The sequence below is a fragment of the Paroedura picta genome, chromosome 16, assembly GCF_049243985.1.
Source record: "Paroedura picta isolate Pp20150507F chromosome 16, Ppicta_v3.0, whole genome shotgun sequence".
Classification (NCBI taxonomy): Eukaryota; Metazoa; Chordata; class Lepidosauria; order Squamata; family Gekkonidae; genus Paroedura; species Paroedura picta.
Genome location: NC_135384.1, coordinates 23,723,140 through 23,736,169, shown reverse-complemented (window position 1 = coordinate 23,736,169; position 13,030 = coordinate 23,723,140). Strand labels below are relative to the sequence as shown.

The window sequence follows — 13,030 nt, the reverse complement described above, 5'->3', positions numbered from 1 at the left end:
CACTTTAAGACCAACAAAGTATTTCAGGTGCATGCACCTGTCTTCAGATATTGACTTGAAAGGTGCTGCTGGACTCAAAGTTTGTCCTAAAGAATTCTTGTGGCCTTTTCGGATTTAACAGATTTGCAGCATACAATTTCCTGGGGTATTTCATAGCTGCCAGAATTGTTTCCAAAGCGCACTGGAATCTCTCTCCCTTTTTGGCCTTTTTGTGGAGCAAATTTTTAATTTAAAAAATAGTGATTTGGGGAGTTTGGGGAGGGGGGAAAGAGTTTTGGGGAGATCTCCCTGCCTTAATCCGATGAGAAGCTTGGCTGGTTTGTGGGGGGGGGGGGGAGGCCCTCGCCAAAAGAGGCGTGTCTTGCAAACTCTTCCAGCCAATGGCGGGGAAGCCGACACGAGAGCTTGAGCGCAGTTCTTTTAATAGGCGGCAAGTCTAGAGATCCGTTTTCGGCGGCGGCGAGGACGGGCCGGCGGGCCAGCGAAGAAAGAAGATGGTGGGGCAATGAGGGAAAAAAGAAAAGAAAACAGCAGACCAACCCCTCCGCGCCTTCGGACCCCGCAGGGGCGGAACAGCCCCTCGTTCCCCGCGCGGGATGGGAGGCTGCTCCAGACCACTGAAACTGACTAACGCGGAGTGAAACTGACTAACTCGGAGTGAAACTGACTAGCGCGGCGCAGTGAAGGGCGGAAATTGACCAGCGTCGCGATCGAAAGTGACCGGCTGGTCCAGGGAGCGGCGCCCGGGCGGCTGGGGGGGGGGCTCCTTTTCCGGCCCCGATGAGCCCCTGAGGAGGGCCCTCCGGACTTTGGCCGCCCGCCCCACACTTTCCCTGCGCCCCCCTCCCTCCCTCGGCTGCCAACTCCCGACCTTTCTCCTCCCCTGCGGGCTTTCTTCAATGGGCGCTTTGGACTCCCTGGCCGGAGGAGCCGCCGACGCCACGACCGCCGCTGCCCTCACCATGCTGAACGGTGCCGAGAGCCAAAACTTCGCCAAGGAGCCGCCCGACCTGCCGGGGACGGCGAGCGCCAAAGACGGCGGCGAGCTGAAGCTGGGTGCCCACGCGGAGCGCTTCTACTACGCGGAGCCTCACCTGCAGGAGGCGGGCTGCCCCCTGGGGCTGGCCTACGGCGCGCAGGTGGTCGCGGGCGGCTTCGGGGCCACCACGCCGGCGGCCCCGGGCCGGTTCCTGGGGCCCGCGGCCGCCGCCTCCTACAGCCCCCAGCCGCCCCCGCCTGGCCCGGCCCCTGCCTCGGCCCACCCCAGCAGCTATGCGCTCTCGCCGGGCGAGCTCTACGCCAGCCCCGGGGACCTGTACCCGGGCGCGCATGGAGGCGGTGGCGGCGGAGGGGAGGGCTGCTACCCGCCGCCGGTGCCGCACATGTTCCCGCGGGGGCCCCTCTACCCGATGCCGGGCTACCAGGTGGCCGGGAAGCTCCAGGTGGTCCTCAACAACTACCCGCTGTGGGCCAAGTTCCACAAGCACCAGACCGAGATGATCATCACCAAGCAGGGCAGGTGAGCCGCGCCGGGGGCACCGGGAGGCGGCTGGCCAAGGGGGGGGGCCGGGGACACTCCGGCCAGGGGGGAGGGGGAGATCCTCCTGGGTGCGACCCCCGCAGAAGCCTGGCCGGCGGGACGGTTCCCTGCACCTGTTCCGGGACTCGCCTGCTCTGGAGCATCTTCTCCTGCAGGCCAGAGGGAGAGCGGGGTTGGGGGGAGGGGGGCACGACCCCGAGAGCGATTTCCAGGCAGCTATCAGGGGAAGGGTGATAAGGTTGGCCGAGTCGTCCCAGGCAGGGGTAGTCAACCTGCGGTCCTCCAGATGTCCATGGACTACAATTCCCATGAGCCCCTGCCAGCAAACGCTGGCAGGGGCTCATGGGAATTGTAGTCCATGGACATCTGGAGGACCGCAGGTTGACTACCCCTGGTCCCAGGGATCCCCCTGCATGAGGCAGGCATGGAGGCCCCTCCCGGGCAGGCAGGGTACGATGTGGTAGAGACGCACTTGCTTATGCCTGCGTGGCATGATTGCCCCAGCTTCTTCCCTGGAAGGTGCCAGGTGCCCTCTGCAAATGCTCAGAGGCCATGCCTTCCCTGGCCTTGCCTTTCCATCACCGGAGGGCAGTCCTTGGGAGTCAGGGCTTGGAAGGGAACCGGGTCTTGTAACTTTTCAGACGACCTGTCTAGGCAGTTCGGTTCTCCTAAAAGAAACAATGCGCCCAGGTTTAATTCCGGCTTCTGGGCAACTCGGGCGTCTCCGCCGGCCAGAACAACAAAACCGAAGGAGCCCCGAGTCCAGAAGGCTGATGTACTGATGGTTGCCATGCAGGAGGCCTGCGGATGCTTCAAGGGCCTCAAGGCCCTCCTCCCCTTTCAAGATGTCCTTGCAGGGACAGGTAGCTTTGGCGTTTAGATATTCTCTCAGACACAAGCTAAGGGTACAGCAAGCTAAATCCTCTGGCACTGGTGTTGAGTTGGGCTGAGCTTGGCTTGCAATTGAATACATATGGGGGGGGCAAGTAACTCACAGGGACCTTCCGCCGCCATTGAGGGCAGTTCCGATGTTTTTAGAACTGTTCCAAAAGGAAGGGAGACAGATTCAACCTGATCACATTTTGGTGACTTAGTTCAGTTCTGCCCTATGTAACTTTTGGGGTGGTGACATGGTGACCCTTCCAGATGGGTGGTAGGCACCTGTAGCAGGAAAATAAAGCAAGAGCCCAGCTGCAATTTAGAGTCTAACAAAATGGATTCGTGCCTAAGCTTTCATGAGCCGCTGCTCTTTTCATCATCCGCCGAATGTGGAGTGTTTAGTGCTAAGGCCTTGCATGTCATACGCCTGATGAAGTGAGCTCTGACTCATGCAAGAATGCATTTTATCAATGTGTGTGTGTGTATATATATATAGTAAGTGTGTGAGTTTTGCCATTGTCCCATATTCCATCCATCTGTTTGTCCAGACCATAATATCTGGTAATGATTCCTTTCCCCATCTCATTGCATAGAGAATCCTAGCAGCTGTCCCCATATATTAACCAATTTTAATATTATTTGGTACCGTATTTAATAGTACACATTTTGGACCCAGCACAAATTTAACTTTCGGTATCTTTTCTGTCTTATTGTGAATCATAATCCAATGTTTCCTTGTTTTCTGGCAAGTCCACCACATATGATGGAATGATACATTTATATTCTGACGTTTCCAGAAATTCCATTATAACTCTTAATGAATTTATTCATCTTCAAGGGGCCACGGGACGCCTGTTTTCTTGAACAGTCTGTGTTTGTCCCAGGTAGTTGTTGAAGCAAGCTTTCTATACACCTACACAAGGTCTAATAATCACATGGAAAAGCTACCTTGATTAGAATGGGTGGGGTTTCCTTGTCGAGGTTTTAAAAATAATGAGCCCCTTTCCATTTCCCTAATAGAGTTAGTTAACGTAAATGAATTAAATCCGCAGGTGAATCAACAAGAGCTCATTAGCTGATGCCAACTGATTAGGTTTCAGATATGGACTCTCCCACCCTTTCTGGCCCAGGCTACATCACCTGGGCAAGGGGCAGCTTTAGCAGCTTTGAAAGGCCAATTTTAATGGGGAAGATAATTTTTTAATCATCAAGGGCAGCCTGTTTATTTTAGGAGGCCGTTTGGATCCATGCATGCTTCTGTTCAGAGAGAATGAAAGAGAATGTATCAGGAAGCAATTTGAAGAAGAAGAGTTAGATTTTATGTCTTGCTTTTGACAACCCAATAGTCACAAATCTGCTTACAATCGCCTTCCCATCCAGTCCTCACAGCAGAGGCCTTGTGAGAGAGATGGGGCTCAGAGAGCTCTGAGAGAACTGCTCTGTGTGAAAACAGGACTGTGACTAGCCCAGGGCCACTCAGCTTAAACTGTATTTAATCATCTTGTTCTTATTTAAAACCTATTATTTAGAAAGATTATATGCCGCCTCTCCAGAGGCCAGCTCTTCTGTATCTGAATTTTGGTAGTTTATTTGTTTTATCTACTAACATTGTTGTTAGCCCTCCCTTCCCACTTGGACTCAAGGCAAGATCACGCAGGGTGAATCAATACAATCGACGGACGGGACATTTGATGCCAGAGGGTTAGGGCCGTAAAACCAGGCAGAAGTCTAAAAAAGGCTGAAGCCAAGCCTAAGTCGGAAGGGGCATACAAAATGATGCAGAACTCCACAACAGCATTCTAGTTTCAGCAAGCACAGGAGCAAAGAACGCCGTCTCGAATAATGTGTTCAAGTCACTTTGGAAATCGTTTAGTTTCTTGGCTGTGCAGTTCAATATTCTCTTGAATATTGCAGTTTTGAGTAATTTGTGGAGAGCAGCCCTCTTTGAGCAGGCTGTTCCACGAGACGGGGGCCACCACGGAGAAGGCATGAACACCTGCAGTTGCTGATTTTGCCCCTTTGTCGGCTGTAAATCAGCAACGGGGTAGTGGAAGATTTGGCAAAAAGCCTTTAGCTGGTTGGATGCCCAGGCCTACCACCTTTGCCAGTTGCTATTGGTTTGTTTGTTTGTTTACTTGTTTATCTATTTATTTATTTGCCAGCCTCTCAGTTAGGTTTTGCCCGTTTGTAGGCTGTAAATCAGCAACAGGGTAGTGGATGATTTGGTAGAAAGCCTTTACCCAGCTTGCTGGGGGGTAAACGGTAATGACTGGGGAAGGCACTGGCAAACCACCCCGTATTGAGCCTGCCATGAAAACGCTACAGGGCGTCACCCCAAGGGTCAGACATGACTTGGTGCTTGCACAGGGGATACCTCTACCTTTACAGTTAGGTTTACACAAAACGTAAGGATAGACATCGCAATCAGAACAACAAGAACCATAACAGCGGGTTCCAAAATGCCCGACAGTATTATACCATTCACATTACAACAATAACTTTCTAACACAATCCCATAGGGAGTTCAGTTTGGGTTCAGATGGTCAGGGGTTGTGTGTCTGGCGGATCCGGGGATGTTGGGTTTTGTCCAGAGATTGTCTTAGCACCGCTTATGAAGAAGTGTGAAACCCAAAACGGCCTCCTTCTGTGTTCTCGTGTCTGCTCATCACACAGAGGTCTGGCTGTCAGGGCTTGACAGCTCCAACTGGCTAAGTTCCCCTACAAAATTGCTTCAGTGCCTGTAAAGGTATTTATGTTCTGACCCAAATCTTAAACAGCGAAAATGTGATTCTCTGCAAACATTTTCTTCACACCACACCTTGAGCCAAAATGTAGCCAGACAAGATGTAGTCCTTGGACCACCCCAGGAACCCCCTCCCTTCCTCATGTCTTGCTGGATTAGGATCTGAGAGACCCGGGTTCAAATCCCTGCCAAGAAGTTTGCTGGGAGACTTTGAGCTAGTCCTAATCTCATGGGATAACTCTGTGAACTTGTTTGATGCATCTTTGATTTTGTTTTAAAGTGGCGTTCATATCCCCCCGAGGTTCTTGTTTCCTGACCTACGTAACCCAGGCTAGCTCACTCTAATAAGATCTTGGAAGTTAAGCAGGGTCAGCCCTGGTTAGTAAAACGGGTGGGGGACCACCAAGAAAGTCCGGGGTTGCTACGCAGAGGCAGGCAACAGCCAGCCACCTCCCTTAGTCTCTTGCCTTGAAAACTTTAAGATACCAACAGAGTTCTGCTGTGACTTGATGGCAAAAAGAAAAGGAAAGATATTGTTGCTTGCAGACGTTTCAGGAAGAACAGAAGGAGGGCAGGGCGTGGGCTTGTGTGGGGGCCCAGTTGGCCCAGGGTCCGGAGTTGGCCCGGTCCCAGTTTGCGGCTCCTTTCACACTTGGTGAAGGGGGGGGGGGGACAGCAGAGAAGCCTCTCTGTTGTGGCGTTGGTGGATTGCCCCCGAGCAACTGAAAGCGGAAGGAAGCCATTTTAACACATGAGGGTGGATGGAAGGTTTGCAGTCCTAGAGACACCCACAGAATCCCCTTGAATTTCACCCTTTGGCTTTTTGGAACACGGATTGGATTGGATGTTTTGTTTTTAATCTACCCAGCAAGGGTGCAAATATGAATTATTGAGTGTTCTTGTATATGCATTCATGTGGCATATTTTCACTTGGGTAAGTTCTTTCTTTCTTTCTTTCCTTCTTTCTTTCTTTCCTTCTTTCCTTTTTTCCTTCTTTCCTTCTTTCCTTCCTTCTTTCCTTCTTTCTTTCCTTCTTTCCTTCTTTCCTTCTTTCCTTCTTTCCTTCTTTCCTTCTTTCTTTCTTTCTTTCTTTCTTTCTTTCTTTCTTTCTTTCTTTCTTTCTTTCTTTCTTTCTTTCTTTCCTCCCTCCCTTAATACCACTCTATTCCGCATGGATTCAGCCGCATTTGGAATATTGCGTCCAGTTGAAGAAGGAGATTGACAATCATAGAATCATAGAAACATAGAATTGGAAGGTACCTCCTGGGTCATCTAGTCCAACCCCCTGCACTATGCAGGACACTCACAACTCTATCGCTCATCCACCGTCACCTGCCACTCCCTTGAGCCTTCACAGAATCAGCCTCCCCATCAGATGGCTACCTAGCCTCTGTTTAAAAATCTCCAAAGATTGGAATCCATGCCTTGCAAGCAGAGCCTGAGAGAGCTGGGTCTGTGTAGCTCAGAGGAGGGCACGGGGTGTTACGACAGCCGTGTTTAGCCACATAAAAGGCAGCCATGTGGAAGAGGGGGGCAACTTGTTTACTGCACCTTTAGAGACAAGGACTAGGACCCATGGGCTCAAATGACAGGAAAGGTGGTTTCACTTAAATATTAGAAAGCATTTTCTGATGAGGAGGGCTGTTCATAGAGGGAATTTGCTGGCTGGAAGGGGGTGGAGTAGCAGGAGTAAGTCAGCAGGAGTAAGTCTGAAACTTTATTCATTTCTGGTTTCCTCAAGCTAATATTTCTTTGCAGAGGAAACCTGAAGAAATGAAACTTGCTGGTAAAATGATTCCATTGTCAAAACGCCGCATGCTTTGATGCACGGTTTCCATTCACGGGTCCTTTCCGTGACATCGTTTCGCATCCCTCTGCAGACTCCTTTTTTGAGTTATTTACCTCTAAACATGGACCTGGTACCCATATGCCCTCCTGGCAGGGGGACCATCCAGGAAGATTTGGCTTGAAGCGATATGCCAGCCTTGAAATGCCTGTCCGTCTAGGGCCAGGATGGCAAAGTGAAAAGCTCACTTTTTAAAAAGCAGGTTTCCAGTTGCTCTTTTGGGGGCTGGGCAAAAACATGGTAATTTATTTATTTCATTGATACCCTGCATTTCTCACCAAAGCAGCTTATATTGTTCTCATGAGAACCAACTTGGTGTAGTGTTTCAGAGCGGTGGCATCTAATCTAGAGAGCCAGATTTGATTCCTCACTCCTCCATGAGCAGCCAGCTGGATGACCTTGGGCCACTGACAGTTCTCTTAGAGCTCTCTCAGCCTCACCTACCTCGCAGAGTGTCTGTTGTGCAGAGAGGACAGGTAGGCAATTGCAGGCCACTTTGAAACCCCTTCAGGTAGGAAAATACAGTTTTTCTTCCTCTCCTCTATTTTATCCTCACAACAACCCTGCAAGGTAGGTTAGGCTGAGAGATTGTGACTGGCCCAAGATCACCCAGCGAGCTTCCATGGCATGATCAAGAAACAGAACCTGAGTCTTCCACATAGTAGTCAGATACTCATGTTGTAACTGCTCCAGTGCTCCCTGAAGGAACACAATCCTAGAGTGATGGTCTATTCCTTATTTCTGGATCAGGGGGAAGAGGATAAATAAATCCACCTGATCCAAGTTCAAATCACCAGTCATGCCATGGAAGCTTTCTGCCTGTCTTTGGACCCATCACACTCTCTCAACCTTGCCTACCTTGCAGGGCTGTTGTGACAAAAACGATGCAAGCCACCCTGGGTCTCCACTGGGGGAAAAGGAAGGGCAAAAATGAATAAATAAAGTTCCTTGCAAGATTTTACATGTGTAAGCCCAGTCTGATATTTGATAGTGTGATGGAGGGTGGAGAGAATTCCGTCGCAGGGGTATGAGTGTCATGCTTTCCCGCAAGATGTGACAGATGGAGCTCTTTGTACTTTAGGCAATGTTAAAGGTATCCCCTGTGCAAGCACCGGGTCATGTCTGGCCCTTGGGGTAACGCCCTCCAGCGTTTTCATGGCAGACTCAATACGGGGTGGTTTGCCAGTGCTTTCCCCAGTCATTACCGTTTACCCCCCAGCAAGCTGGGTACTCATTTTACCGACCTCGGAAGGATGGAAGGCTGAGTCAACCTTGAGCCGGCTGCCGGGATCGAACTCCCAGCCTCATGGGCAGAGCTTTCAGACTGCATATCTGCTGCCTTACCACAAGAGGCTCTTTTTGTACTTTGTACTTTGTGTAGCTTCAATTATATGGATTGAAAATTTAGATATTACTCTTTAGGTGAGTTGCCCAGTCTGTCTGCATAACCGTTGGATCTGTCTGGTGACGTATTTTATATTATTATATACCTCCCGGATGTAACTCAGCCATAAGATGAATAACGGGGGTGGGGGGGGGGGAGGAGGTACTCACAGACCAGTATGAAATAGTCCACAGGGCGAGTCAACTCATCCTGTCCGTTCAAAGCTGTCCCTCAGTTTAGTCATTTCTAAATTAACAGAGTTTCTCAAAACGTGCTCTCCAGCTCTCCGTCCTCCCAGAGCTTTTGTGTTCGTCGGCCAGAATTCTGTGAGCCACGGTTTTTGTTTCTTAGCGAGAGTCATAAGATCATAGAGTGGGCCCTACAGGCACTCTAGTCCAGCCCCCTGCTCAGTGCAGAATCGGCCTCAAGCACCCGGGATAAATATCTCTCCAACCACTGCCTGAAACCCACCAGTGAGGGGGAGCTCCCCACCTCCTTAAGCTGCGGATTCCACTGCCGAACTCCTGTGAAATTTTGCCCCCTGATATCTAGCCGGTACCGTTCTATGCATGGTTTAAAGCCATTTCTGAGGGTCCTGTCCTCTGCTGCCAACAGGAACTGCTCCCTGCCCTCCTCCATGTTTAGCTGGAGGAGAGAGAAACAGACTTGCTGTTCAAAAAACGGCAGCACCGTTGGGGAGATATCTGTAGATAGTGGGGGGTGTGAACGTTTGGATGCTGTGCAAAGTGAGAATAGCCGACAGGGGAATGGGGAACCTCTTCTCAGCACAAATCTACCCAGTGGCCAACATGAAATTACCTCCTTTCCCCAAACCTTCCTCAGGCTCCACGCCCTAAATCTCCAGGTATTTCATGAACCAGAGCTGGCAACCGTATTCGGGCTTCTTGGCAACCCTAATTAGAAAGAAATTGGCCTTTTTGGGGAGGGGGAGTGTGGGTCGACAAAGCACCCCCATCTGCCCACGACCTGGAATGTCCCCAGGTCAACAGTAGGAAGGAAAGCAGCTGTACCTGTGCAACGCAGGTGGTGCCTTGTGTGAGCGGCCGGCTGACTGCAGAACAAGGTGCTTGGGACATTTTTCCAGGATTGCCAACCACCAGGTGGAGCCTTCAGTTCTTCCTTGCAAAACTGGCAGCTTCAGAGGGCAGACTCTATGGTATACCATGGAGTCTTGGAGCAAGGGAAGTCCTAGAGTGACATCACAATTTCGGTATATCTCAAAAGGGCAATTCTTGTATCGCGCTTCTTTCTTACACTTTTGAACTTCCTTTAAAAAATCAAGGCACTTGAAACAGCTTAAGAGAAGAACACCAGAAGAGCCCTGCAGGATCAGACCAGTGGTCCATCTAGTCCAGCATCCTGTCTCACACAGGGGCCAACTTTATAAATTCTCAGGTACAAAAGGCACCGATTGGCTCTGCCTGTCAAACACATGTGGAATAGCCTTGTGTTTTTTACTTCCCCTCGGCCTCGCTGTCTTTCTTGCAGCGTTCAGAAGGTGGCCTCTTGATTTCTCTCCATTTCCCCTCTGATCCTCCTTTCCTCTCAAGACCCAGACAGAGAGTGCTGTAATGGAGCTGCCTCGAATGTGCCGGAAGTCTACATGCATTAAAGCCGGTTCGTTTTCTGCGCCCTCCTCAAGGGCTGAAATCAGAGGAAAGAAACCTCCAGTCCTTTCACCCTGCTCAGGGTGGTTTGGTGCCACCCCCTAAGGAAGGGGGGAGAGACTAGTGCGGAGAATTTTATTTCTGTGCAGCCATGACGAAAAAGGCCACTCCCTACTGTGGTCTATAAGAATGCCCAACACATGCTGATCTGCCATTCTTTCTGACTTTTCAAACCTCAAAAACTGGGCTTAATTTCCTTGGGGAAGTGCAGTTCTGACAGGTGGGACCTGGGGTTTGGCTATATTTATCTCCCCCTGCTTATTACGGTATTCATGGCCAACGCCACTCCCTTAAAGTTGGGCTCCATGTTTTAGTGACTACGACAACCCAAAACCTCCTGTTTGGGTGTGTGGCAGGTTCTTTTAGCCTCCCCCCTAATAACAAATTGGATTTTTCTGTAAAACCTCAGATGGACCTGCAATGTGAGTTTTTTCTGATCTACGCTGAGCTGGCCCATGGCCATCAGGTGATAAAAGGATGCTGGAAATTACATTTTGGTTGAATATCGATGAACAGCAATCCTCTTGTCTAGCATTAGGCCAATGGATTTCAAACTCCGTTCCGGAGAACAGGTTCCTCTGAAATTTAATGGAGATTCCTGCCTAAGATGCACTGTACCTTTGCATCTTGCATCTTTATGACTGTCCTCCCACCTTCTGACTGGGATATAAGGACTCAGAGATCTCCATTCCTATTCATATCTGACAAAGGGAGCTTTGGCTCTCAGGAGTTCATGCCCTGGAAAGCTCTAAGGTGCTCCTGGATCTGAATCTAACCGGTCTAGTGCAAACTAACATGTCTACCCTCTGAAACAGCTTAAGAGAAGAACACCAGAAAAGCCCTGCAGGATCAGACCAGTAGTCCATCTAGTCCAGCATCCTCTCATAAAGGGGCCAACCAGTCCCTCTGGAGGGCCAATAACAGCAAATAGAGGCTGGACCTTCCCCTGATGTTGTCTCCAGGTTGTGGGATTCATGGGCACTAATCTTCCCTCAGTCTCCATGGCTAGTCCTCCCTTAAGCCCTCTCATCCCCTTTGAAAGCTGTCTCTTCCTATGGCCATCACAATATCCTCTGGCAGCAAATGCCACATTATACTCTCTCTCTGTGCAAAGTTGTATTTCTGCCTGTCCGCCCTGAGCCTGGTGCCCGTCCGTTTCATTGGCCGATCAGCGACGAAGCGCAAACCGATCTTCATGACCGGTTTTAAAACCACAAATACAATCATTTGTTCCTCGGTCTTTCTTGGTCCCCTCTGCCTTCTCCCACATTAGCTGAAAACGTATCAATGAATCACTTTTCTATCAAAAATGCCTGAAATGACGTGGCCGACATGACTTATAAGCTGCTACAAGGCCCTGAAACCTGTGGCTCTAGAATGCTGGCAGGGGCTTCTGGGAATTGTAGTCCATGGACATCTGGAGGGCTGCAGTTTGACTACCCCTGCTCTAGAGTAAGGTGACCAGATTTTAACATTGGCAAACTGTGGCTGGGTACAGCATCTTCTTTGGAATCTTGATGTTAAGTGGCCAACCTCCAGGCAGTAGCTGGAGATCTCCTGGGACTGCAGATTAGTTCCCTGGAGAAAACAGCTGCTTTGGAAGGTAGATTCTACCCATTACACCTTTCTGAAATCTGTCCCCTCCCCAAGCCCCCCCCCCCTCTTGAGGCTTCATCCTCCTCCATATCTCCAGGTATTTCCCAACCTGTAGCCGGCAACCCTAATGTACATTGAAGGGGGCAGGTGGGAATGCTAGAGTAACCAAAATATGAAGGGACTGAAAAGGGAAAGATTTTATGGGGCTGAAGGGTTTCTTAGAGATGTTTTACAGAAAGAGAGATGAGAGAGGTGAACAGCTGCCAGGAACCCAAGAGCGAACCGGGTGCAGATTTCTGCTAGCGCACTAAATCAATTGCACAGTTTGCTCCTGTGCATGTGTACTACTTCTTGTGTTACCAGAGTTTGAGCTGCACAAGCTGCATGGTTTATATCAGTTATCAGTGCTGTTAAGTTACATTATCTCAGTCCTCCCAGTTGGCTTTCTTGTGCCAGCTCTCTATGGGTCTCTTTTGAGCCACGGCAATTCCCAGCAAAACAAACACATCACAAAAGAGATTTGAAATCCAGTTCACACCGATCAGGAATCTTTCCTTGATTAAAAAAAAAAGTTTCATCAGATGTTGAAATGAATCAATTGATAGGTATCTGGGGGTATCTACTGGGGCCCCAAGTTCTACAAAGTGGGTTGGCATGGCTGAGGTATGCTGCTTCTAAATGTGGAGGTTCTGTTTTGGACTGTAGGTGATTAGTGTGAGTTTTTCTGAGATTTGTTGAAGCGCCATCTCGAGATGCAAATGACTTGTTGTAACCAGCCTTACAGGGTTTTCAAGGCAGGAGATGAGCAGAGGTGGCCTGCCATTGCCTTCCTTTACAAAGTCTTCCCTGGTGGTCCCCCATCCAGGTATGGACCAGGGGCAACTGCATTGCTTGAGCTGGGCTAGTCAGGCTGTTAAACATCACCTAAACTTTTCTAAAAAGCCATCTCTGGAGTCCTTGTGTACAGGGAGAACAAGATGGCTTCTGTTAGTTATGCCCTCCCCCTTTTGTGTACATTCAACATCACCTATAATACACCTTGTGTGTATACAGCCCTTATTACAAAGAACATATTGGAGCAGGCGCTTCCACCTTGCGGAAAGGTGACAGAAGCTCACGGGATCCAGGCCTTCCACAAACTATGAAAAACTGAACAATCCAAGAGGTCTGTGCTGCACAAACTTGTGTCACAAACTGGCCTCTACTGCCCTGTCTAGCTTAGGGTCTTGTGAATTCTTCTGCTGTGCTTTTGTTCTTTCTCGACTTTTCGATTCCGAATGCATTGGCTATTTGAATATGCCATTTCTGCAACTCTAGTGGCTCATTATGTGTCATCTGCCTTGAGTCCCAGTCC

General features: G+C 49.8%; 1 protein-coding gene across 2 annotated transcripts in view; it reads left to right on the top strand.

Annotated features, from left to right (window-relative positions):
- The first annotated feature begins 462 nt into the window (after positions 1–462).
- The window catches only part of TBX21 (T-box transcription factor 21), a 37,585-nt gene continuing 25,017 nt past the window's right edge, over positions 463–13,030 (top strand). For both annotated transcript variants that reach the window (XM_077315010.1, XM_077315009.1), the window contains exon 1: positions 463–1,519. In XM_077315010.1, coding sequence (XP_077171125.1) covers positions 900–1,519 — 620 coding nt within the window. In that variant the 5' untranslated portion in view covers positions 463–899. The remainder of the gene's footprint in view (positions 1,520–13,030) is intronic.